Below are 24,336 nucleotides of genomic sequence, written 5' to 3'. Positions count from 1 at the left end.
AGCAATAACTAGCCTTCAATTTTGGAATTTTTTGACCTTTTTTCGTCCAGAAATAAAAATGGCTGAGAGAAGTTTACTATGGACCCTAATATCCTCCGGGAGTACAATTAGGTTTGTGGAACTATTCGATTTGCCTTAAAACGGTCAATTTACCCGTTCAAAAATTTTACCGATTTCGTGAACTCAAGCCTATTAGGACATTTATAACAACATATAATGGTCATATATGGTTCTAAACTGCATTATATGACCCTAAGATGTATCCCCTAGTGCCTTCAATTTTTGAATTTTTTGACCAATTTTCGCCCACAAATAAAAATCAACGAGATGTTTAGTATGGTCCCAAATACCCTCCTAAAGTCCAATTATGTGGGCGGAACCATCCAATTTGCCTTAAAACGATCAATTTACCAGTTCACAACATGCACCGATTTCGTGAACACAAACCTACCACAGACATGTTCGACAACATTTAATTGTCATGTATGGTTCCAAACGGAATTATATGACCCTGAGATATATCCGCTAGGGCTTCAAGTCTTTTCGCCACCAGGTCCTTGTAACCTCCGAAATTACTCAAAAAGAGTGGATAATAGCCTTCAATTTTGGAATTTTTTGACCTTTTTTTGTCTGGAAATAAAAATGGCTAAGAAGTTTACCATTATCCCTAATATCCTCTTGGAGTACAATTAGGTTAGTGGAACCATACAATTTGCGTTAAAACAGTCAATTTAACTGTTCAAAACTTTTACCGATTTCGTGCACTCAAGCCTACCACGGACATTTATAAAAACATAATGGTCATATATGGTTCTAAACTGCATTATATGATCCTGAGATGTACCTCCTAGTGCCTTAAGACTTTTTTCCACCGGGCCCAAGACTCCCGAAATTCCTCAAAAATCATGGATAATAGCCTTCAATTTTTGAATTTTTTGACTATTTTTCTCCTACAAATAAAAATCGACGAGATGTTCAGTATGGTCCAAAATACCCTCCTAAAGTCCAATTATGTGGGCGGAACCATCCAATTTGCCTTAAAACGATCAATTTACCAACTTACAATATGCACCGATTTCGTGAAAACAAACCTACCACGGACATGTTCGACAACATTTAATGGTTATGTATGGTTCCAAATGGCATTATACTACCATGAGATATATACCCTTGGGCTTCAAGTCTTTCTTCCACCAGGCCCTGTAACCTCCGAAATTCCACAAAAAGTGTGGATAATAGCCTTCAATTTTTGAATTTTCTTTACCTTTTTTCGTTCGGAAATAATAAAGGCAGAGAAGATCACCATGGTCCCTAATATCCTCCGGGTGTACAATTAGGTTGGTGGAACCATCTAATTTGCCTTAAAACGGTCAATTTAACCGTTCAAAACTTTTACCGATTTTGTGAACTCAAAGCCTACCACGGACATTTATAACAACATATAATGGTAATATATGGTTCTAAACTGCATTATATGACCCTGAGATGTATCCCCTAGTGCCTTAAGACTTTTCTCCACCGGGACCCGAGACTCCCGAAATTCCTTAAAAAGCGTGGATAATAGCCATCAATTTTTGAATTTTTTGACCATTTTTTCGCCCACAAATAAATATCGACAAGATGTTTAGTATGGTCCCAAATTCCTCCTAAATTCCAATTATGTGGGCAAAACCATCCAATTTGCCTTAAAACGGTCAATTTAACCGTTCTAAACTTTTACCGATTTCGTGAACTCAAGCCTACCACGAACATTTATAACAACATATAATGGTCATATATGGTTCTAAACTGCATTATATGACCCTGAGATGTATCCACTAGGGCTTCAAGTCTTTTCGCCACCGTGCCCCGTAACCTCCGAAATTCCTCAAAAAGTGTGGATAATAGCCTTCAATTTTGGAATTTTTTGACCTTTTTTCGTCCGAAAATAAAAAAGGCTTAAAATTTTACCATGGTCCCTAATATCCTCCGGGAGTAAAATTAGGTTGGTAAAACCATCTAATTTGTCTTAAAACGGTCAATTTAACCGTTCAAAACTTTTACCGATTTCGTGAACTCAAGCCTACCACGGACATTTATAACAACATATAATAATGGTCATATATGGTTCTAAACTACATTATATGACCCTGGGATGTATCCCCTAGTGCCTTAAAACTTTTCTCCACCGGGCCCCAAGACTCCCGAAATTCCTCAAAAAGCGTGGATAATAGCCTTCAATTATTGAATTTTTTGACCATTTTTCGCCTCTTAATAAAAATCGACGAGATGTTTAGTATGGTCCCAAATACCCTCCTAAAGTCCAATTATGTGGGTGGAACCAACTAATTTGCCTTGAAACGATCATTTACCGGTTTATAACATGCACCGATTTCGTGAATACAAACCTACCACGGACATGTTTGACGACATTTAATGGTGATGTATGGTTCCAAATGGCATTATATGACCCTGAGATGTATCTCGTAGGGCTTCAAGTCTTTTCGCCACCGGGCCACGTAACCTCCGAAATTCCTCAAAAAGTGTGGATAATAGCCTTCAATTTTGGAATTTTGTGACCTTTTTTCGTCCGGAAATTAAAATGGTTGAGAAGTTTATTATGGTCCCTAATATCCTCCGGAAATACAAATAGGTTGGTGGAACCATGCGATTTGCCTAAAAACGGTCAATTTACCCGTTTAAAACTTTTACGATTTCGTGAACTCAAGACTACCACAGACATTTATAACAACATATAATGGTCATATATGGTTCTAAACTGCATTATATGACCCTGAAATGTATCCCCTAGTGCCTTAATACTTTTCTCCACCGGGCCCCAAGACTCCCGAAATTTCTCAAAAAGCGTGGATAATAGCCTTCAATTTTTGAATTTTTTGACCATTTTTCTCCCACAAATAAAAATCGACGAGATGTTAAGTATGGTCCCAAATACCCTCCTAAAGTCCAATTTTGTGGGCGGAACCTTCTAATTTTCCTCAAAACGATCAATTTACCAGTTCACAACATGCACCGATTTCGTGAACACAAACCTACCACGGACATGTTCGACAACATTTAATGGTCATGTATGGTTCATAACATCATTATATGAACCTAATATGTATCCACGAGGGCTTCAAGTATTTTTCGCCACCGAGCCCCGTAACCTCCGAAATTCCTTAAAAAGTGTGGATAATAGCCTTCAATTTTTGAATTTTTTGACCTTTTTTCGTTCGGAAATAAAAATAGCTGAGGAGTTTACCATTGTCCCTATTATCCTCCGGGAGTACAATTAGGTTAGTGGAACTATCCAATTTGCCTTAAAACGGTCAATTTACTCGTTTAAAACTTTTACCGATTTCGTGAACTAAAGCCTACCACGGACATTTATAAGAACATAGAATGGATATATATGGTTCTAAACTGCATTTATGACCCTGAGATGTATTCCCTATTACCTTAAGACTTTTCTCCACCAGGACCCGAGACTCCTGAAATTCCTCAAAATTCGTGGATAATAGCCTTCAATTTTTTAATTTTTTGACCATTTTTCGCCCACAAATAAAAATCGACGAGATATTTAGTATGGTCCCAAATACGCTCCTAAAGTCCAATTATGTGGGCGGAACCATTCAATTTGCCTTAAAATGATCAATTTACCAATTCACAACATGCACCGATTTCGTGAACACAAACTTACCACGGACATGTTCGACAACATTTAATGGTCATGTATGGTTCATAACGTCATTATATGACCCTAAGATGTATCTGCTAGGGCTTTAAGTCTTTTTCGCCATCGAGCCCCGTAACCTCCGAAATTCCTTAAAAAGTGTTGATAATAGCCTTCAATTTTGGAATTTTTTGACCTTTTTTCGTCCGAACAAAAATGGCTGAGAAGTTTACCATGTTCCCTATAATCCTCCGGGTGTACAATTAGGTTGGTTGAACCATAGATTTTGCTTTAAAACGGTCAATTTAACCGTTCAAAACTTTTACCGATTTCGTGAACTCAAGCCTACCACGGACATTTATAACAACATATAATGGTCATATATGGTTCTAAACTGCATTATATGACCCTGAGATGTATCCCCTAGTGCCTTAAGACTTTTCTCCACCGGGACCCGAGACTCTTGAAATTCCTCAAAAAGCTTGGATAATAGCCTTCAATTTTGGAATTTTTTGACCATTTTTCGCCCACAAATAAAAATCCACGAGATGTTTAGTATGGTCCCAAATACGCTCCTAAAGTCCAATTATGTGGGTGGAACCATTCAATTTGCCTTAAAATGATCAATTTACCAGTTCACAACATGCACCGATTTCGTGAACCCAAACCTACCACAGACATGTTCGACAACATTTAATGGTCATGTATGGTTCCAAACGGCATTATATGACTCTGAGATGTATCCCTTAGGGCTTCAAGTCCTTCCGCCACCGGGCCCTGTAACCTCCGAAATTTCTTAAAAAGTGTGGATATTAGCTTTCAATATTCGAATTTTTCACCTTTTTTCTTCCGGAAATAAAAAAATTCTTAGAAGTTTACCATGGTCCCTAATATCCTCCGGGTGTACAATTAGGTTGGTGGAACCATCCAATTTGCCTTAAAATGGTCAATTTACCCGTTTAAAACTTTTATCGATTTCGTGAACTCAAGCCTACCACGGACATTTATAATGACATATAATGGTCATATATGGTTCTAAACTACATTATATGACCGTGAGATGTATCCACTTGTGCCTTAAGACTTTTCTTCACCAGGCCCAGAGACTCTCGAAATTCCTCAAAAAGCGTGGATATAGCCTTCAATTTTTGAATTTTTTGACCATTTTTTGGCCACAAATAAAATTCGATGAGATGTTTAGTATGGTCCCAAATACCCTTCTAAAGTTAAATTATGTGGGCGGAATCATCCAATTTGCCTTAAAACGATCAATTTACTAGTTCACAAACATGCACCGATTTCGTGAACACAAACCTACCACGTATATGTTCGACAACATTTAATGGTCATGTATGGTTTCAAATGGCATTATATGACTTGAGATGTATCCCCTAGGGCTTCAAGTCTTTTCGCTACCGGGTCCCATAACCTCCGAAATTCCTCAAAAAGTGTGGATAATATAGCCTTCAATTTTTGTATTTTTTGACCTTTTTTCTTCCGAAAATAAGAATTTCCTAGATGTATACCATGGTCCCTAATACCTTCCTAGAGTCCAATTAGGTGGGTGAAACCATCCAATTTTCCTTAAAACGGTCAATTTACCCGTTCAGAAGTTGCACCGATTTCGTGAATTCAAGCCTACCACGGACATTTAAGACAACATATAATGGTCATATATGGTTCCAAACGACATTATATGATCCTAAGATGTCTCCCCTAGGAGCTCAAGAATTTTCGCCACCGGATCCCGTAACCTCGTAAATTCCGCAAAAAGCGTGGATAATATCTTTCAATTTTGGAATTTTTTTGACCTTTTTTCGCTTGGAAATAAAAATTGCCGAGAAGTGGTTGCTTTTGTCAGCCCTGTTTGCATGATCATCACCACTGCTATAGGATCCATTATCTTGCATGAGATACTTCATTTAGTCAGGTAATGTCAAATTAATTGACTTCATTTACTTTACTCATCAAATTAAAGCAAATATAAAAGCTACTTTTGGACCCATCACTTTTAAATTTTAGAAAAAACTAGAATTAAGTAATGTTTACTTGAAAACCTAGCTTAGCTCATTAAAAATAAAGCTAAAGCCCACTATAGAGAGAGCTAGTTTGCTATGGAAACATTGCCCAATAACAATATAATAGAGCAAAAAAAACTTCAAGCCAAATAGATTTCCTTTCTAAAACTCGCTGGGCACAAAAGGTATTTGGTAACATTAACTACTTTTTATTTTTATTTACTTTTTTTTTTAATCCTACCAATTTTGAAAATGGAGCAGTATCATAGGATCTTTAATTGCATGTGCTTGCGTGATTTATAAGTAATTTCAAATACTACATCTATTAATTGTTATTTGCAACTTTGAAATTATTTTTATCTCACAAAGATAGTAATAATGTTAAAGCTTATAGAAAAAATTTTGGTGCAGCATTATAGGAGCTTTGGTCATAGTCATAGGCCTGTACACGGTGGTATAGGGGAAAAGCAAGGATATCCGAACATTTGATGAGAAAGGCAAGACGCTACCTGATTGCCTATTGTCATCGACACTGCCACCACCACCGCCACCAAGTCTATTGACATTACTACCCTTACTTCGGACGATCAAACCAATCATTCTGAAATCCCGACGACGAAGAAGATCTCCTCATCACAAGAGGTCGCGTAACTAACACCATCTCTGATGGAGCCACCTAAAATTATTAAACAGGAAACAAAAAATGGATGTTTGTTGGTTAATATGTATAATTTGGATTATTTGACAAAATCCTTATAGCAATTAATCTAAAATTTTGAGATAAAAGGGGACTATCATGAAGAGAAATGATTAGCTTACCTTATATTGTTGGATTGAAAGAATATTAATCCTTTTTTTTTTTTTGTCATCTTGTTGCTAATCAATTTGATTTTTTTTTATTTCTCTTGTTATCACACAATCACACAGTTACACTTAACGTTGATCCTCGTTCGACTACACTAGCTTGATACGGAGTTTCTTTCATTATTAAAGTTGGATGTGACAATTAAATTGAAGCCCCTTACTTTTAACAAGATTGCATTTTTTTGGTATTCCGTGCTAAAAACCTCTAAATTTCAACTCAATTTTATTATTATTTTTTTTTGAAAAATACAAGTCATTTTTTTTTTAATACTTGTGTATTTTAGTAAAATGTTATATATATATCCCTTAGGGCTACTTATAAGCATTAAATACACACTAAATAAACCGTGCAAAGTTAGATGATCAATATTTAGAAGCCCCAAAACTTTTATCAAACTTACAATTTGTTGGTTTTAGCTTTATAAACCTCTAATCCTTTAATGAATTAGGAAAAAAAAAATTTGCTTTGTCACTAAGCCTGATATCTTGGAACGAAATTCTAATTTTGCAAAATCCCAAGTTCATTTGCAACACTATAACTTTAAATTTGTAAAAGATTTTCGGGTGATTCTTTCACAAAATACAGATGTCTTAAATCGAAATCATTTTACCCTCAAAATGGAGGCATCAAATCAAAATCTCGACATTGCAATGGTTTGGTTTAGGGTTTTAGGGTCCAGGGTATAAGGGTGGGAGGGGGGAGTAACATGAGAGGGGAGGTTTAATTAGCATAACGGGGTTTGAATAACATGAGAGGGGGGTATGATTAGCATAAGGGAGGTTTGAATAACATGAGGGGGGTGTTTATTTACTATAAGGGGGGTTTAGTTAGCATAAGTGGGGGGAGAATATGAGAGGGGAGGGGGTCAAATTACACTCATAAGCTAGCTGATAAATTTACACAAAAAAACCTATTATTGCACAAATTGGACAAACTTCGCTATTAAAAAATTGATCAACATCATCAGCATGATAAATTGATTACTTGAATTAGTCTGACTTCTTGGACATGATGCCTTTTTTAATTATTGCAATTTGTGCTCCCTTCTGACCTTTTTCTCCCTCTTTTTCATCATCTGAGCTGCTAAAATAAGAAGCTCTACCATTTCAATGCCTGCTGCAGAAACTGAATCCATTTTCTCCGCGTTGGGGTTGCCATAATTTGAATTCTCATCGACATTTAAATCACTAGATGATGCTACATCTCCCTCCCCAGACCAGCTAAGAGGCAAGGCAGCGCTAAGCGCAAGCTTTACCATTTCAGCTTCCCTAATAATTTCATCCAAGATTTCTGTTGTGCTAGAAGTAGCACTCTTAGATGAACGTGCATGTTTGGCCTAGAAATACAATTGGAAAATATAAAAACCAAGTTTTTATCACTTTGTAAATATAATGAGTTGATACTTGATAAGTGAACTGGTACTTGTACACACTACAAGAAGCATGGTTGCAAAAATAATATAACTAGAGAGTAAAAATCTGTTGAAAGAATCACCTGTATGAGAGAGACTCGAAGTTTACGAATATCAAATGTCAATCGCTCCAAGTTTTGCATGCTTTCCTTAAGGGTTGCAATCTCAATCCGCAACCTGCATGCTAAATTAACAGATCCGACTAAATAACTAGAGCATCAAGAATCTAATGAATTCAATCGAACCATGATTCTGCTAACACAAACTTTGTAAAAATTATTAGTCATAGACCTTGCATCATTCATGTTGTGATAAGAGCTTCTGTTTAAAGATGCTTCAGGTTCCAAGTTAGGGCGAGTCACAACAGGAGAATTTTCTTCTGTACCAAGCCAGCGTTTCAAAGAAGTTCTGTAGAATAAATTTTTAAGTCTCCCATCTCTTCCATGAGCAATTATTTTTCCATCACCAGGTTTAGTAAGGTTTCCTTCTTCAGTAGTTTTCCTGCAAAGTTCCAATCATAGACACTTAACAAGATGCTAGATTTTTGGCCAGCAATATAAAATCCAAGAGGAAAGAAACGCAGAGGAGAGTGGAAGATGTAGCATTTAAGGAAGAAGGTACATTCCATTAAAGGCATCAAGTTTCTAGTTTTACTAAAATTAGTCTTAACCCACCCTCCCCCCCCCCCCCCCAAAAAAAAAAAAAAAAAAAAAAAAAAACCCCAACCACACAAAGAAGCAGATAACAGCATTAGGCATGAAATGTATGCGTATGAGGTCAGAATATGAGATTATATATACTCCCATTATAGGCAGTATGCACAACTGCTGTATCATGGTTACACTCATCAAACAAAACCTATATCAAGCATTCTACTTTGCCAAGATGATGTTCCCAACCTCATTTCTTCTTCCCCTCTCTCTTTTTTTTTTTTTTTTTTTTTGGGAGTTGGAGAGAGGGCAGGAGGGGGGGGGGTGTTGCAACAGGTAAGAAAACCTATTCAGAGTTAGCTATTTTGATCGAGCAAGAAAGAAAGCATATTAATAAGGTCTTTTATTTGGGGACGTGGGATTGGGACTGTAGTGGCAGATATGAGGAGCACATACTCTAGTAACAGTTGATATTCCTTTTTCACCTCTGCCAGTTCCAAGAGGGCTCTCACCTTCTCTTGAGTAGCCTGAAAACATGATATTAGCAATGAAAGCACTAAATATCAACCAGTACGAAAATTTAGCTCAAGAAAGAGATGCTTAACTTTGAGTAACTATAGTGTGTGACTGTGACAATCAGAATGATTTCCCAATGTATAGTATAATTGATATTATCAGCTTTCCAGTAAATATAGATATAACCCCCATATTCTAAACCTTCCAAACTGGAAGTCTTGTAGTTAAATGAGAAGATATCCACTGCTTTCATATCCAAATAACTCTCTCTCTCCTCACCTAAAAAAAAAGACGTCTCTTCCTCAAATCTACATTTGCAAAACTAATACTCTCTCTCTCTCTCTCTCACAAGCACGTTCATTACAAGAACCGTTTGTTTTTTTAATAAGGGAAATCCAGTGTTAACTGTTCGATCTAATTTAGTTCCTTACATCTGACTATAGACTAGAGTTTTCCCTTTCCTCATTCAACATTTTTTGCCTTTCATACTCTACAGTCAATACTCAATAGATTTCAAGGAGGGGAAGAGTAATTACTAGTTGTAGAGTCCTTTGAAGCTCATCCATAGTTTCTTGCAGTGCACCTTGGACATTTTTCTCAAAAAGATGTCTTTCTTCTTGCTGTGATAGAAGTAATAAAGTCGAAACCTGAAAATAAAGACCATGTCAATTAAAATGCCATCATGAACCAAAAAAAAAAAAAAAAAAAAGGACAAGTGACAAGCATATAATCAGTACTTTTTCTTGCAACGCCTGTGACAGAGCTTCTGAAGAATCGACCATCCGAGAAACATTCAGTGCAGAAGAATCAGTTACCTGCAGAGGAATGCCCCACAAAAAATCACACAGGCTTTTATATCTATTCAAACTACAGTTATCAGTTCATATGTAAGCTCATTAGCTACTTTTATTGCAACTAGTCACTGTCCAACACAATTCCTGTCAGTATAGTGACTACAGTCAGCTAGTCACTAGGGAGAGTAGTGTAATAAAACCCAAACCATTTCCTTAGAAAAATTTATGCACAAAGATGAGCCAACAGACCTCAGCAGAATGGGTGTGTTTAGGAAACTCCTTAATCTTTTCCTGAATGCTGCTGACAACTGATTTTATATAAGATTTTTCGTCATCAAGAAGTTTCATGATGTAGGTCTTTTGTTGAGAATTATATTCACGAATTGATGATATTCCTTCAACAATAAGTCTGTCTGACAGAATCTGGTTTGAGAACATATTTACCTTATAAATAATGCAACAATTAGAGAGTTGATATTCAAACTTCGAAAATGGAAAAAGAACCTTACCCTTTTATGCTCCAATTCAGTAATCTTACTCTTCAAGTGCTTTTCAATTTCCCACCCCTGCAAGCCATACCATGAAGGGAGGTATAAATTCATAGCAGGAAGATAAACAGGAAATGTACACTGAGTTCATCCATAGAAGAACTCATTCATTTACATTTGGAAGTTCCATGACTTATTTTATGTAGTAATTTAATCCAATAGTGGTACAAATGTTGTTTTCAATTTAAACAAAGAGTTACTGAAACAAAAAGACTAGGACACCATCCCCCTAGACAATAATTGGACTAATAAAGTTCAAATTTGAAAAAGAATTTCCATCTCACCATTTGCATTTTGTTTTGAAGATCACTTCTTAAGGTCTCCACCTCTTCTTGCAAAGCAGCCTGTCTGAGAAAGAACTAATAAATATGGGCATGTAATGTAAATATAAATGCACATAAAAGCCCAGGAATTCATTAGAATTAATATACAATCCAGATTATATTGTATTCACTACTCAATGTACCTAAGTAGAGATCAAAGGTTATTCTTTAAATGCAACAACAAAATAGATTCAGTGACTTTTCTCACACTTAACATGCTTCCTAGCCAAATATGCCCTGTTCACACTACCTTAAAAGGAAATAAGTATTTTTTTTCCTTTCTTTTCAAAAGTCAACAATGTGTCTATTCTTCCAAATTCAAAGAAAATATTTCATCAATACTTGATTGAAAATGTGTCATCAATACAAATCCCTTTCAGCACTTTAAGTTTTCATTCCTTTTAAATAGACAGCTTGAGGATGTGGTACTGCAGAGAACTTCTACAAAAGTAAGGTCTTTAGAATATTTTTCTTTTTTAAAACTGAAGAACAAATAAATCTTCCCTGCTACAAAGTGGGGCCTTTTCCACGATTAGCTCAAGTGATACAATGTAATCTCTCACCGTCTCATTATAGGTGCTTACTTCTACAGCTTTGTCATTATCCTCATTTCAATAAGATTTATTTATTTATTAAAGAAACAAGAACAGGGAAGAGTAATCTGTTTCTAAAGATGCTTACTCCAACAGCTTTAGCACCTCTCCAATCCTCTCAAGCCTAATACCAGAACTACATCTAATCCAAAAGTTTCTCGCATTACAACTATGAACTATCACATGAGTCATAAATCTCATAATCATAGAAATCATGGTACACTCTTTCTTCTCTTCCATACTTCCAGGGTAAAATATAAACAATTATCTCATAGGACCCTGGGTTTACAAAAATGCACAGCAGTCAAATGTAGAAAAATGGGCCATATTCACTTATCCTGAAGCTTTGAATACATAGAATTAGTTCTAAATCAGCAACTCACAGCATAGGCATAAAATTTGTTTACACATAAGGATATGGCATATCAGATAAAGTTAAATTTCAGAAGACTTCAGGTTCAGGATATGGATAAATTAATTTAGTCTACAAAAAGCCTCATCTTAATTTTACACCAGAGCATTGCTCCCAAGGCCTTCTATAGATCTACACTCCCTCTGTTTAAGCTTATTAGTATACACATGTCGTGTCATCTAAAGGGTCATGTACACCATTTGCACAGAAAGAAAAATATTTCTTTTAATCTCCTCTTTCCTACGGAATAAAAAAGACACATATTGCCACATTCACACCAAATTGAGCTACAAGCTTCCATTCAATAGAACCCTGGAAGGAGTTAATTGTAAAACAAATAGAACAATGTAAAAGAAAAACATTAACTCACCACATAAGTAGCAAAGGAAGCTTCCTTATAAACATTGAAGCTCCATGATTCTGAGGAATCGTTATACAAGCATGCACACTTGTCATCCCAACAAACATCATCACATTGATCATCACACCCATTATCGTCATCCCCGTTACCTCTACAAGCTTGCTGTCTGATCTTGTAGAACTTATTAATGATCTGCAAGAAAAGGCATTGCAAATGTTATATAGAACCAGCTGGACAAACTCAAATTAAACCATGATTTGGATAACTGGATCAGGCTCATTATTAAAGGAGGACAGAGTATATGCCTCTCTAAAAATTTCCATCTCCTGATCTTGTTTTGCAAGCTTAATCTTCATACTCAATAGTTGCTCTTGTGTATCAGAAAAATTTACAGTAACTTCTTGTAGCCTGCTTCAAGGATTTATTAAAACGTACATCAACTAAGCACATCTAAATCAACTGCCAATCACTTGCTTCAAAGAAACCAAAAGGCAATTTCAAATACCACCAACAAACTCCAATAAAACACTACTAGAATAAAGGGGACAAATATTCTACTTCCTCTGTTTTTTGTTAGATGAGACATTAAAAAAATATTAATCAAGACAAAATTAACAAGATCCCACATGACTATGATTTTCCTCATAAAATAACAACAAACATCGATTACACAGAGTGTGAAAAGTGTAAATTTAGAAGTGTTTCATCTACATTAAAATGATGTATATGCTTACATGACATCCGCAAACCACATATCCAACCAGTTAACTGTGTGTAAATAGTTATATTGAGTTAACTGATTGAATATGTGGTTTATGAAACATATATCACATTGCTTTTATGCAACGGACGCGTGCACTTTCAAGTAAAAATAACAACTCAATAAGGAAGAAGACTAAAGGATTTGATAGATAAATAACCAAAAGGTTGAGAGTAACAAATGTAATGACTTTAGGCCATCAATCTCCAAGGTTTCAATACAATTTTTCTGAATGCCTTCACTCTCTCTATTCTTTGCTATTTATACTACTTACTAGTGGCCAAGCCTTAATTACTACAACAACTATTTTTGTCCTCTTCCATAAGCCTCCAAAAGGGCAGATAAAGTAACGGTCCTCTTTCACTTTTCCCCTTCAGCACTGAAATGCTGCTGTGGTGTGTTTGTGCCAAGCCCAAGTCCTGCTGTTGCTGTTTTCTGTTGGTGTTGTCTCCTGCTGTAAGTCCGTATGATGGGTGGCCTTCGGTTCATTGCATTTTATATAGTCACGGCATTATAGTGTAAGCCAGATCTTATAATGTATTATTATTATACACCTTCCCCCCCCCCCCTTCTCTTTTTATGGGTAATATAAACTTATATTTCAAGGACATCGAGGGGTTGTTAGCCAATTAAAGAGGTTTTAAGGTACATGGTCACCAACAGAAGGGGTCAGTATGGTGTTATTAGATAAGGAGCCAGAGGGGCTCCCTTCACAGGCAACTTGCAAGTAAATTACAAATACAAATGCGCATATACCAAAACTTGAAACACTTATGAATCACAAGGGGAAACATTATGAACTGAAATGCACCTTTTCTCGGCATCATTCATTTTCTGAAACATCATATCTTCATTTTCTTTAGCTTTTTCAGCCTGCAAACAGTGAGCCAACATAAATACAATTACAGCTAAACATAATAATAGCAAAGCATCCAAACAAGAAAGAGATAGATAATGACCTCCAGTATTGCATGATCACGGTCAGTGAAGGCATTCGTAAGCATTCCACGCATGTATTCAAGCTGCTTAGCTAATTCAGTGTTCTACAAAATGGTGAAAGCAGATAAACAGAATCAAATGTTGTGTTTAATGTCCAATTTCACATTAAAAATTAATACACCTTCCCTTCTTCATTCAGACTCAAGCATCAAATAAACAAATGAAGTTATAATCTTCAGTTTTCACCAATCTCCATACTGACTGTCCTCCCATACATATATTAAATACTTAGTACACGAAATTAAAAAAAAAAAAAAAAAAATGCCAGTTTTGCCTTTTTTTTTTTTTTTTTTTTTTTTTGAGGTCAATTTTGCCTTCAAAACAACTTGTATGCTCTATGCATTGTCTAGCGGTAGCCAATTTGGTATTTAAGTGCAAAACAATGATTCTGAGTCCAATAAACAAAAGAACACTCCTAGTCTCGTAGTCTTTGCCCCTTTGTTCAATAAAATAAGTCAGTTTTATTGGCAGGTTTCCACAACAAGAAATACTTAGCTGCTGCAACAGAAAACAAGATGCAGCACAATCTTTTAACAAAAATTGAATCAAGGGAAGAACATATAACATAAGTCTCTAGCAGAAGCAGAAACTTCAGTTCATCAATGCAGGTAATTTTGTAGGTGTGTCTAAGTTCACGGTTCACCCAACATAGTAGTGAGCTAGTAACTAAGCCAAATAAGTCTTACACACCAATGTACAGGAGAGAGAAAGTAACTGACCTTTGCAACCTCCAATTTGTGGAGTTGATCTATATATGTCTGGAAAAAGAAAAGAGAGCCCATCAGACATCGATAACATTAAATAGTTGATTGTAAATGTAGTAAAACTTACTTTAATTCTCTGAGCCTCAGAAAGCTCTTCCTTGATATTTGAATTCTCTTTGACACTATTAGTCAGCTTCTTCTTTAGATTCTCAACTTCCTGTTCCAAGCCAGCAGTTCTAATAGACCAATAAACATGCAGTGTTGTAATATTTCTCAGTTTAAACTTCAAACCTCACATTCAGCATACAACACATTATTGATATTAAAAAAGATAAAATCACCCAGTAGCTTCATTAATTCATATGTGATGTTCACCTTCGACAATACATCTGAGTGGCAAAAGCAATATAACTGGGACCTGCTTGCTGCATGCACAATTGCTCAATGTCTTTCTGCAGCTCATCTTTCTCTACCAATAAAAATAAACAAGTGTCATGACACTCACTTCCCAGGGATATCCATACAATGACAATAAATGAACATTGTAGTACAAGCAAAAAAAAAATTAGGGGGGGGGGGGGTGCGCCAACCCTTAAGCAAAACGCAGCTGTCTGGCTCCTAAATAGCTCATACATGAACACTCCCAAGTCCACCTCTCCCCTCCCCAACCCCTAAAATAATAGCCCGAAGGTCCCACACAAAACCATAGTCCATTCAGCTTTGTTCAATAACAATATGAATAGAAATTCCATCCCAACTTATCCATTGTCTTGTTATTTGTTGTACATCACCCTTCTTAGCCTCAATATGGAAGGAGTAGAGTAAAAAGGTAGCTAACATGAATGGTGCTGCAACCACCACCTATAGTGTTTGACAACCTTCCAAACAGAAGAAAACTTGTAAAAGCGAAACTAGCTACAATATCATCTTACAGGAACAGGGGTTTTTATGATGGGAGAGGTCCGTGCTTTTGGAAATGAGCAGAAAGCCTACATCAAGGAACACTGCAAGTTTTAGTGAGCTCTGGCAATGATACCACCGAGAAAATGGCAGTTGAGACAGGTATAGACCAAGGTTGGCAAGGTGAACACTGAAGATCTAGACGATAGTATGATCATGAAACTAACAAATGGAAAATAGGAAACAATAGTTTGAAATTCAAATTTCGAGATTAATACATATTGAAAGTCCATTTAGGTGCTTAGTCGGTTAGTCTCACTTTAGAGAAAGGAGAAATAGTAACTTCTCACAAGCTTAGGTAGGTGATCCTCTTCCCATTCCCATGATTTTGATATGGAATTTCACTAGGGCTTTGCGGGTAATGTGACTCTTCTACTCCATGGACAGGCTAAGACAGCTAGGTATATTTGAAATCCAACAGGGTACCAAAGGTAGGTTTGCTAATCTTAGATTATGAGCCTCTAATGATGGAGCAGACGAGAAGCATAATTGTCCACTAAAATGTTTCGGCCCAAATAGAAGAAAACGAGAGGAACCAATCAACTTATAAGCCTATTTAATCACTCCTCCCACTATGAATTAGCTTCTAAATGGAACTTCACCTAGATTCTGAATATGTTTTCCTGTCCTCATCCTTCACAAGCATCACGAGCGAAACATATGCTAAATTTGAAATGATGAAATTTGAGAAAACAAGCTTACTAAGGCCCTCCAATTACAGTTATAGAAAGAAACCTTCAAACAAGTTTCACACGAGGTAATTCATTCCATTAGTTCCACTTCAATCTCACAATTCCAAACAAACAAACAAAAAAAACAAGCAAGCGTAGTAGCACCGAGTTTTCAGACATCATATTCATCAAAATTCAATTACATCTAGTATGTATATCTTCTAGCATAGTATGAGCAACATACCATGTTCCAGCTGCTGAATTCGAGCATTTAACGACTCCTTGTCACTCGAACTTTCATCCATACCTGAAATTACACAAATTAATCTTTTACCAGGCCGTAATCAACAATCTATTGCATACCATAATTTACATTACAACAAGATAATCATACAGAAATGACATACCTAAAATCAATGTAACTTCCATGCTAACATAAAAAAAAAAAAATTAAATTCCAAATGCGAATATCATCATCGATTATTAATTAAAACATCACTTAGAAAAAAAAAATTAATCAAAAATTAATTTAAATGGATTTGGGTTATCATCAACATCACATATCAAAATTTTAAAATGGGAAAATTAAGAGAAAACCAACCTGAAAACGACGAAAGAAACCCTAGGTAGCAGAATTCGGAAAGGAACAACGTGTAATTGGCAATTAGAAGTGGGCAGTTTGCTTAAACCAATCAATTTCTCTTTCTGTGTGGATTAATCCAGTAGTTGTTGATGGAAGGAAGACGACGAAGATGATGATAGTTTGTCGAAGAGAAAAAAAAAATGAAAAATGAAAAGTTAAATTGAAAAGAGAATTGTGGAAGAAGAGGGATTGAGTGGGTTCGACTTGTGCACGATTTAACGTGCAGCTTCCATTGTTTGGAGAAGGGAAGAAGTTGTCAAGCCTGTAAAGTTTACGATTTTGTCCGGATCTTCGTGCTTGCTTCTTTAAATTGTAATCTCAATATTCACAAACTACGGGAAGTGACGAGTCAACACATATACGTAGTACGGAGTATTATTATTATTCAACTAGTTTTTAGGTCCGGGTGATGCCCAGGTATACATTGTAATTTATGATTTTATTTTCTTGTAATTAAATAGGTTATTCAAATTTCACTAGTTTTGTGCCCCGTGCGATGCCTGCATTGTTTATTGAATTTTAAGATAAATTTTTAATCTTTATAATTATACGATTTGCCAGATTGTGAAATATATTATTTTAACCGATTATAAGGCAAATGTATGTTCTACGCTTTGAACTACTTCCTTCGTCCAAAAAATATTATGATATAAAAAAAAGGTTATTTTAGATTTTAACACCTCACAAAAACACGAAAATTGATTTTAACACCCCCATAAAAAAAATTGATTTTAACACCAGATAAATTTCCAAAAAATTGGTATTACCACCACTTAACGGTTTCCATCCAAAAATTCCGTTAAGTGGCCCACATTAACACGTGTCAGCATTTTATTTGTTCAAAAAAAAAAGAGATTAAAAAAAAAGAAAAAAAAATAAAAACCTAAAACTACCCAGCCACCACCATAGCATCACCCCTGCGCCACCGCCGGCTTCCCCCCAACTCACCACAGCCCTCCTCGAAACCACCACCCGTGTCGCACCACCACCCCTAACCCACCTGAACACTCCCCCTCCCTTTCCCGCAACCATAACACCCCCAAAAACCACCAAACCCAAAACCCTCGTCCCCCCTAAACGGCCACGAATCCGGCCTTAAAAGGCCGAAATCGGCCGGTTAAGGCCACTAATCCCTAAAACTGGCCATTTTTGGCCAGATTCGTGGCCGTTTTGGGGAACAAGGGTTTTGGGTTTGGTGGTTTTTGGGGGCGATACGGTTGCGGGAAAGGGAGGGGGAGGGTTCAGGTGTGGGTTGGGGGTGGTGGTGCGACACGGGTGGTGGTTTCGTGGAGGGATGTGGTGAGTTGGGGGGAAGACGGCGGTGGCGCGGGGGTGCTGCTGTGGTGGTGGCTGGGTAGTTTTAGGTTTTTATTCTTTTTATTTTATTTTATTTTATTTTATTTTTTATTTTTTTGGCCAATAATAACACGACACGTTGCTTATGGACCCACTTAACGGATTCCTAAACAGAATCAGTTAAGTGGTGGTAATATCAAATTTTTAGAAATTTATCTGGTGTTAAAATCCTTTTTTTTTATGGGGGTGTTAAAATCAATTTTTGCGTTTTTGTGAGGTGTTAAAATCTAAAATTTCCTAAAAAAAATTATTTGATAATTTTTGAGAATTATAATCTAATAATTTTTTTAATAAAATTATAATTGAATTTGTACATTTGAAATATAACTTTTTTATCTCATGGGGTCTATTTAAATCTATCCAACATGTCGCGACACTTGGCAAAAAGTTGAAACGCCAATTGTCGCTACACCTCGTGACCTGTCTAAAAGTTTAGCTTTATATATTAATTATATGATTTGCTACATATTAATATTTTGTATTCAAAAGATAACATAAAGAATCACATAACTTGGTGGTAAGACATTTAGTTCTTGAATTACAAGTTGCAAGTTCAAATCTTGTGGAGATTTTTTTTTTAATAATTATTATGAGTGCATGACATGTGATGAAAATCAATGGAAGAAAGAGCCATGTGGCGTTACGAGTACTTGAATGGATGACGTGGCGTAGTGAGGGGAGCTTACGTAACACGTGGACGTTGTTAGAAACATCTTTTAATATATTAGTATAGATTAGCTTTGTATACTTATGTTCTACTCATTTGATGTACCACAATTACTATTATTTTTGTGTGTGACATGGAAATAATAGTAATTATACTGCTTACGATTTATCAAGGCTAATGTCCCAAACTTACTTTGTAGTTTATTAATAGGTGTACAAAAAGATAAAAAATCATAATAATTTCTAATAGTTAATTATTACTTCTAAAAGAATATTAAGCAATAATTTTATTAATTATCTACGTACTCTTAGAAAGAATCTTGAGCTATAATAAAAGTCCGACTTGATGAGTGAGGACCCACTTTGAAATTTAGAGAAGTTAATGGAGAAGATTGTTCATCCAATGTGTGTAGTTGTCCTAAGAGCTTGACTTGATAATCACCATGTAAGAGTGAAGCGTTGAAGAAACCATCGGCACCTGTGGTTGCAACGAAGGCTTTGTCGCGGTAGCCCCATTCTTTCAACACCTTGTCTACAACATCCCCTGCTGGTAAATTAGTGAAGTTAGGGTCTACCAAACACAAATTGTAACATTGTTGGCCTTGGGGTGACCATGGTCCCCAAATCACAATGCCTTGTACTCCTTTATGGGAATGCACTTCCCTTATTACTTGTTCAAAGTCTGATACCTACGCAACAAGTCAACGACTACTAATTTAGACAGTAGACTTTTAAATATAAAATTAAAACACGATGAAATTGTTGGTTATTATAGTATTATTAGGCGATGGATGCATAAAAATTACCTGGTTAGGTCCCCTTTTAACATCAAGCTCAGTGATCCAAATAGGGAAGTTAGAAGCAGCAAGAGTGTCAAGAGTGGATCTGACGTAAGGAAGATTTGGGACACCGAAATGACCCTCAAGGCCAATACCAAGGTTAGCGTTACCCCCAAGGAAGTTAGATATTTCCCCAATCTTCTCGAGATACTTTGATGGGGAAGAGGCTGCGTCGCCCTCATCCTCTATTGTGTTATAGTCATTCATAAACAACGTTGCTTTTCCATCTAGTTGACGCGTTTTCTGGAAGAATACATTACTAATATTTGCCCCAAGCTTGTTCTCGAAATAGTTAAAATGTAAGTTTTCATTGTTAACATCCCATGCTATCACCTTCCCTGCATACCTCGAAACTATTGAGTTGAGTCTCTTATCGGTGGCTGCTTGGAGGTCACTCGGGGAGAGATTGTTTTCCCATCCCATTTGAAAATGAGGATCATCCCAGAAGATGTTGTGGCCACGAACAGATATGCCGTGCTGGCTAATCAAGTCAAGCATGGAATCGGCTTGAGAGTAGTCTTCCTTGCCTTGAGTGCTTTCTGTGGAATACCACTTCATCTCGTTCTCAAATGTGGTCACTGTGAACCTGGAGGTAAACCAATTTTGGTAGGCTGTGTTATCGACAATGTTATGGTTGATAGAGGCTCCAAAAGGAAAGCTTGGTTTGTTTTGCTTGATTGAGATGTTTGCATAGGGTACCGCCTTTCCTTTGGAGTTTACAACTTGGACTCTCACATTGGCCTTTCGAACCTATCAAACAAAATTAATTTGCTTTCATTATGAGTATTTATATATGGAGGACTAGTTCTGATCGAGTCACTTAAGGTTAAATTATTAGTACCTTCTCAATGCTTTGATCTTGATGAGATCTCCATTCCTCCTTGGTGAAAGGTTGTAGTGAAATGCTATCAACCCATATATCAACCGATGTATCATTGCTCTAACACGAGGAATAAAAAGTTTTATCATCAACTTGACAACTTTTCCTGCCAAATACAGTAAATATAGAAAAAGGATGTATGTTACCTGGAAATAAAATTCAGCTGGGCCTGAAGACTCGACTGTGATGCCACCCTTAAGCATGGACCAACATCCTACTTGAGCAATGACTGAACCAGCTGCCTTGAACCCTTCATTAGTCTTAAAAATTGCACTGACTGGTGTATTTTTCCTCCCACTTACTTGTATCCAAACTTTATGGAAAAAGAAATAACAATAGGAAACATATCAGACAATTAACTAGTTGGAAATAAAATATTCCGATCCATGTATCAACTAAACTAATTAACATTCACGTATATATCATAGATTTGTGGATGGATAGAATTTGACAAGAGACGAACCAGAAAATGTGTAAAGTTTCTCTTTGTCTAAGACGAACTTCTGGGATACACTGGCATAGCGGTGTCTCCTACTATGAGCCACAATGAAGTTGTTTCCTTGTACTGACACTTTAGGCTCAATTTTCACCCCTCCATGAGTTGTCCAACCATTTAATCCATCATTTATATCGGGGTTCACAACTATTCCTCCATTATACTGAGGCTTTAGGGGCTCTGCCAAGCACTGAACGAAATAATCAAACAAAATTTATTAGATTGATTAAAAATATATACATATACATAATTCATAGTTTTTCATTGGTTCATGTTGTTTAAATAAATTCATTCATTGCACCTAATAAAATACGGAGTACTACGTACACAAAGCACTAATCATCTTCTAGCATGCAATCAATTATAAAGAGAACGAACGTCCAACTTCATTATAACTATATCCTAGCTAGCGTTGCTTGTGATAGAACTATAGAAGAAAGGACATACAAGATAAAAAGTACAAAAGTGCTTACATCAGTGATTGCAGTGTGATCGTATAACACTGCATCTACCAAAATTCCTGCAAATGTATGAGAGGTTATTGTCGATTTTTCATTCCATTTCAGATACAAGTATAGTTTAGACAAATTTTATGCAATGGTAGCTTAGTAGTCTGCATAAGATCAAACGGGATTTGTTTATGTATACTTCACTTACTTGTTTCTCCTTAAATAACTTATTTCACTAGTATACTTGTCCATGCATTACATAAACAATTAATTTCATAATTAATAAGTAAAATTTATAGAAATTATTTTAAAATTATACACTCATGACCATATTTTTCTTAAGACTAGAATAAATCAACTTGATTATGTATGTATGGTATAAAATGTCAAACAAATCATCTAAAATAGAGCAAAAATAGTATATGTATGAAAGAAAATAACAATATACCAATCCACAAGTAGGTATAATGTCCTTAATGTAATACTCTAAATCTATGTTTAATTTAAAGATTTGGGTTAGTTACCAGGTCAATTGCTCACAGTTGATATTAAATACTTGGTACATTGGTAACATTAAGAAGAGTACCAAAAAAATTTCTAGTTTCTGCAGTGTGGTTAAAATGTGGTCCGACTGGTTAACTGTCATAATAGAGCCATATAGAGGTGTTTTAAGCCTAAGAATTTAAGCATATAGATGCTACTAATTAACCCACATTTAGAATACTTAATTAGGTGCTACCTAATCCCCATCTACATGCCCAATATTAGAACTTCATTTATCTATTTTTGCTTTAATTTTGGGGAGTAATATAGTGTATGTATACTTGCTGTATGTTTTTAAGGATAAACATTGCCCATTTATATATTTTTATATCATTTTTTTTTCATTATTGTTTGAACTTATATAAATCTGGATTGCAAAAATATGATTATTTTATTTAAGGTGAAGAATAAGGAGCATAAAATAAAAGACCAATGTCACGAAAAAAAAAATAGTTATTACGAACATAATTCATTCTCCACGTAGGATAATCATATGCACTAAGTCAAATACTCATTTAGCTCTAGATACTTCGTTCTTTTTATTAGTTGTCATAACATACAAACAAAATATCCAACATAAATTATTATTATACATTGACAATGAAAGGGAATCGCATAAATAACTTTTTTTTTTATACGTAATTACGTAGTGTAAGTCCGCTCATGAAATCATGAATATGGTGATAAGGCTAAGATTTAACCTTCTCAAGCATTAAATACCTATACTACAAAAATTTTTTGTGAAAGTTTTTGTATAGATGCTCGGGTGCACTGTACGTGCACCCAAGTGGAAAACCTAGTGCTTGGACATTGAAATCGAGAGAACGTACCTCCAAATATAAACAAAGATGCTAGAAACAATACCACATTGCTTCCTCGTTCAACCTTCATTTTAGGTATCTGCAAATAAACCTGCACAATTTTGAGACAATATTCATAGATAAAAAAAAAAAAAAAAAAAAAAAAAAAAAAAAAAAAAAAAAAAAAAAGACGTTAACGAAAATAATGTAAGAACTCGGGAGATATATACTTGTATATGATGACTTTACCAAATAATATGAATAGAACAGAATAACCAATTTAATATTGATAGAGTATATGAATAATTTGGAGTTATACACTAATTAGTATTAGACTAAAAGTATATGAAGAAGCACCGAGTAAAAAAAAAAGGCTTTGATACTGTATTATATATATTCGGAGGATAAACAAAAGATATGGTTGATTTAACAATAATCCCAATGTCTAAATGGAATGAATTGATATTGGACAAATCTCCAATTAGAGGAAATAAATCACCAATACAGACCATAATTAGCTAGATATCATAAAGAGGTGATTACATTCTGTTTTTGGTTCACTGCCTGGTGTGTCTCTCTTGAGCTAATCTATCTTTGCAAGTGATTTTCACAATAATTTATCAATTATTATAGTCCGTATATTTTTCTCCAAACCATCTTCAAATATCTTGTTGTGTGTAATTGTTTGATTTTGTGTTCGAAAATCATTTTGTGTTTGATATTCTAATCATGTTCATGGACCATGCTCGTTTTGCTTTCCATATTCTATATTTTGTCATATCCTCTTCTTCTCTCTCTAATAAAAATTATGTTCGTGTCTCGGGTTCCTTTTATTCTCAAGTATTTATTGTATACAAACTTATATATATTTGGCAAACTTAACTTATTTTTGCTGGACCTAAATTATTAACTTGTAAATAGAAACTTTTTTTTGCTAAACTTAACATATTTTTCATTAAAATTAAATTATTTTAATTTCTTTATTCTTTAAAGTAGGTTTTTTTTTTTAATTTTTTTATTGTAATAATTTTTGTGGAAACTAACTTAATTTATGTTGAACTTAACGTATTCTTGCTTAACTTAACTTAATTTTACGAACTAAATTTTATTTTTTGAGCTTAAATTACAATTGTCAAACTTTATTTATTTATTTATTGAACATTATAGAGAGTTCAAGAGATGACTTATTATTCATGATGAAGTCTGAAGAGAACAAGGCCTTATAAAGATAGCAAAAAGTATAATACTACCTCCGTTAACTTTTAGTCTGCAATTAAAAATTAACGAAGGTAGTATTACTCTCGAGTGCGTATGTATATTATGCACATAAAAATGGGCACATGCCGTGTCAACATGCCTCATAATCAAGCAAATTGTTTTAGCCGGGCCAAGTTGTACTGAGTTTGTGCCAAATTTTAAAAATA

At 35.3% G+C, this 24,336-nt stretch overlaps 2 protein-coding genes across 5 annotated transcripts; both read right to left on the bottom strand.

Moving 5' to 3' along the window:
- Positions 1–7,401: 7,401 nt before the first annotated feature.
- Positions 7,402–17,201, bottom strand: LOC110684986 (myosin-9-like). Of its 4 annotated transcripts, none has more exons than XM_021861440.1 (19): positions 16,842–17,200; positions 16,648–16,670; positions 16,485–16,547; positions 14,985–15,078; positions 14,737–14,845; positions 14,625–14,663; positions 13,866–13,949; positions 13,718–13,779; positions 12,452–12,554; positions 12,156–12,338; positions 10,742–10,801; positions 10,419–10,475; positions 10,159–10,332; positions 9,853–9,930; positions 9,652–9,762; positions 9,056–9,126; positions 8,241–8,450; positions 8,033–8,126; positions 7,402–7,874 (listed from the first exon to the last, which is right to left on the bottom strand). In XM_021861440.1, the coding sequence occupies exons 2-19, from the start codon at positions 16,667–16,669 to the stop codon at positions 7,563–7,565; spliced, it is 1,926 nt and encodes a 641-aa protein (XP_021717132.1). In that variant the 5' UTR covers position 16,670; positions 16,842–17,200; the 3' UTR covers positions 7,402–7,562. The 4 variants fall into 4 exon arrangements, 3 of the variants coding, with proteins under 3 accessions (XP_021717132.1, XP_021717134.1, XP_021717133.1); XR_002503898.1 differs by having other exon boundaries at positions 7,735–7,874; positions 8,033–8,133; positions 16,842–17,201; XM_021861442.1 differs by lacking the exon at positions 10,159–10,332 and having other exon boundaries at positions 16,842–17,201.
- Positions 17,202–19,213: 2,012 nt separating this feature from the next.
- LOC110685092 (anti-sigma-I factor RsgI6-like) lies at positions 19,214–23,003 on the bottom strand. Its single transcript, XM_021861557.1, has 7 exons — positions 22,943–23,003; positions 21,594–21,640; positions 21,088–21,310; positions 20,771–20,937; positions 20,586–20,684; positions 19,712–20,494; positions 19,214–19,594 (listed from the first exon to the last, which is right to left on the bottom strand). Exons 1-7 carry the CDS (start codon positions 23,001–23,003, stop codon positions 19,214–19,216), a joined length of 1,761 nt encoding a protein of 586 aa, XP_021717249.1.
- Positions 23,004–24,336: the final 1,333 nt, after the last annotated feature.

Source organism: Chenopodium quinoa, unplaced genomic scaffold (genome assembly GCF_001683475.1).
Source record: "Chenopodium quinoa cultivar QQ74 unplaced genomic scaffold, ASM168347v1, whole genome shotgun sequence".
NCBI classification, from domain to species: Eukaryota; Viridiplantae; Streptophyta; class Magnoliopsida; order Caryophyllales; family Amaranthaceae; genus Chenopodium; species Chenopodium quinoa.
This window is presented reverse-complemented; position numbering and strand designations above follow the sequence as displayed.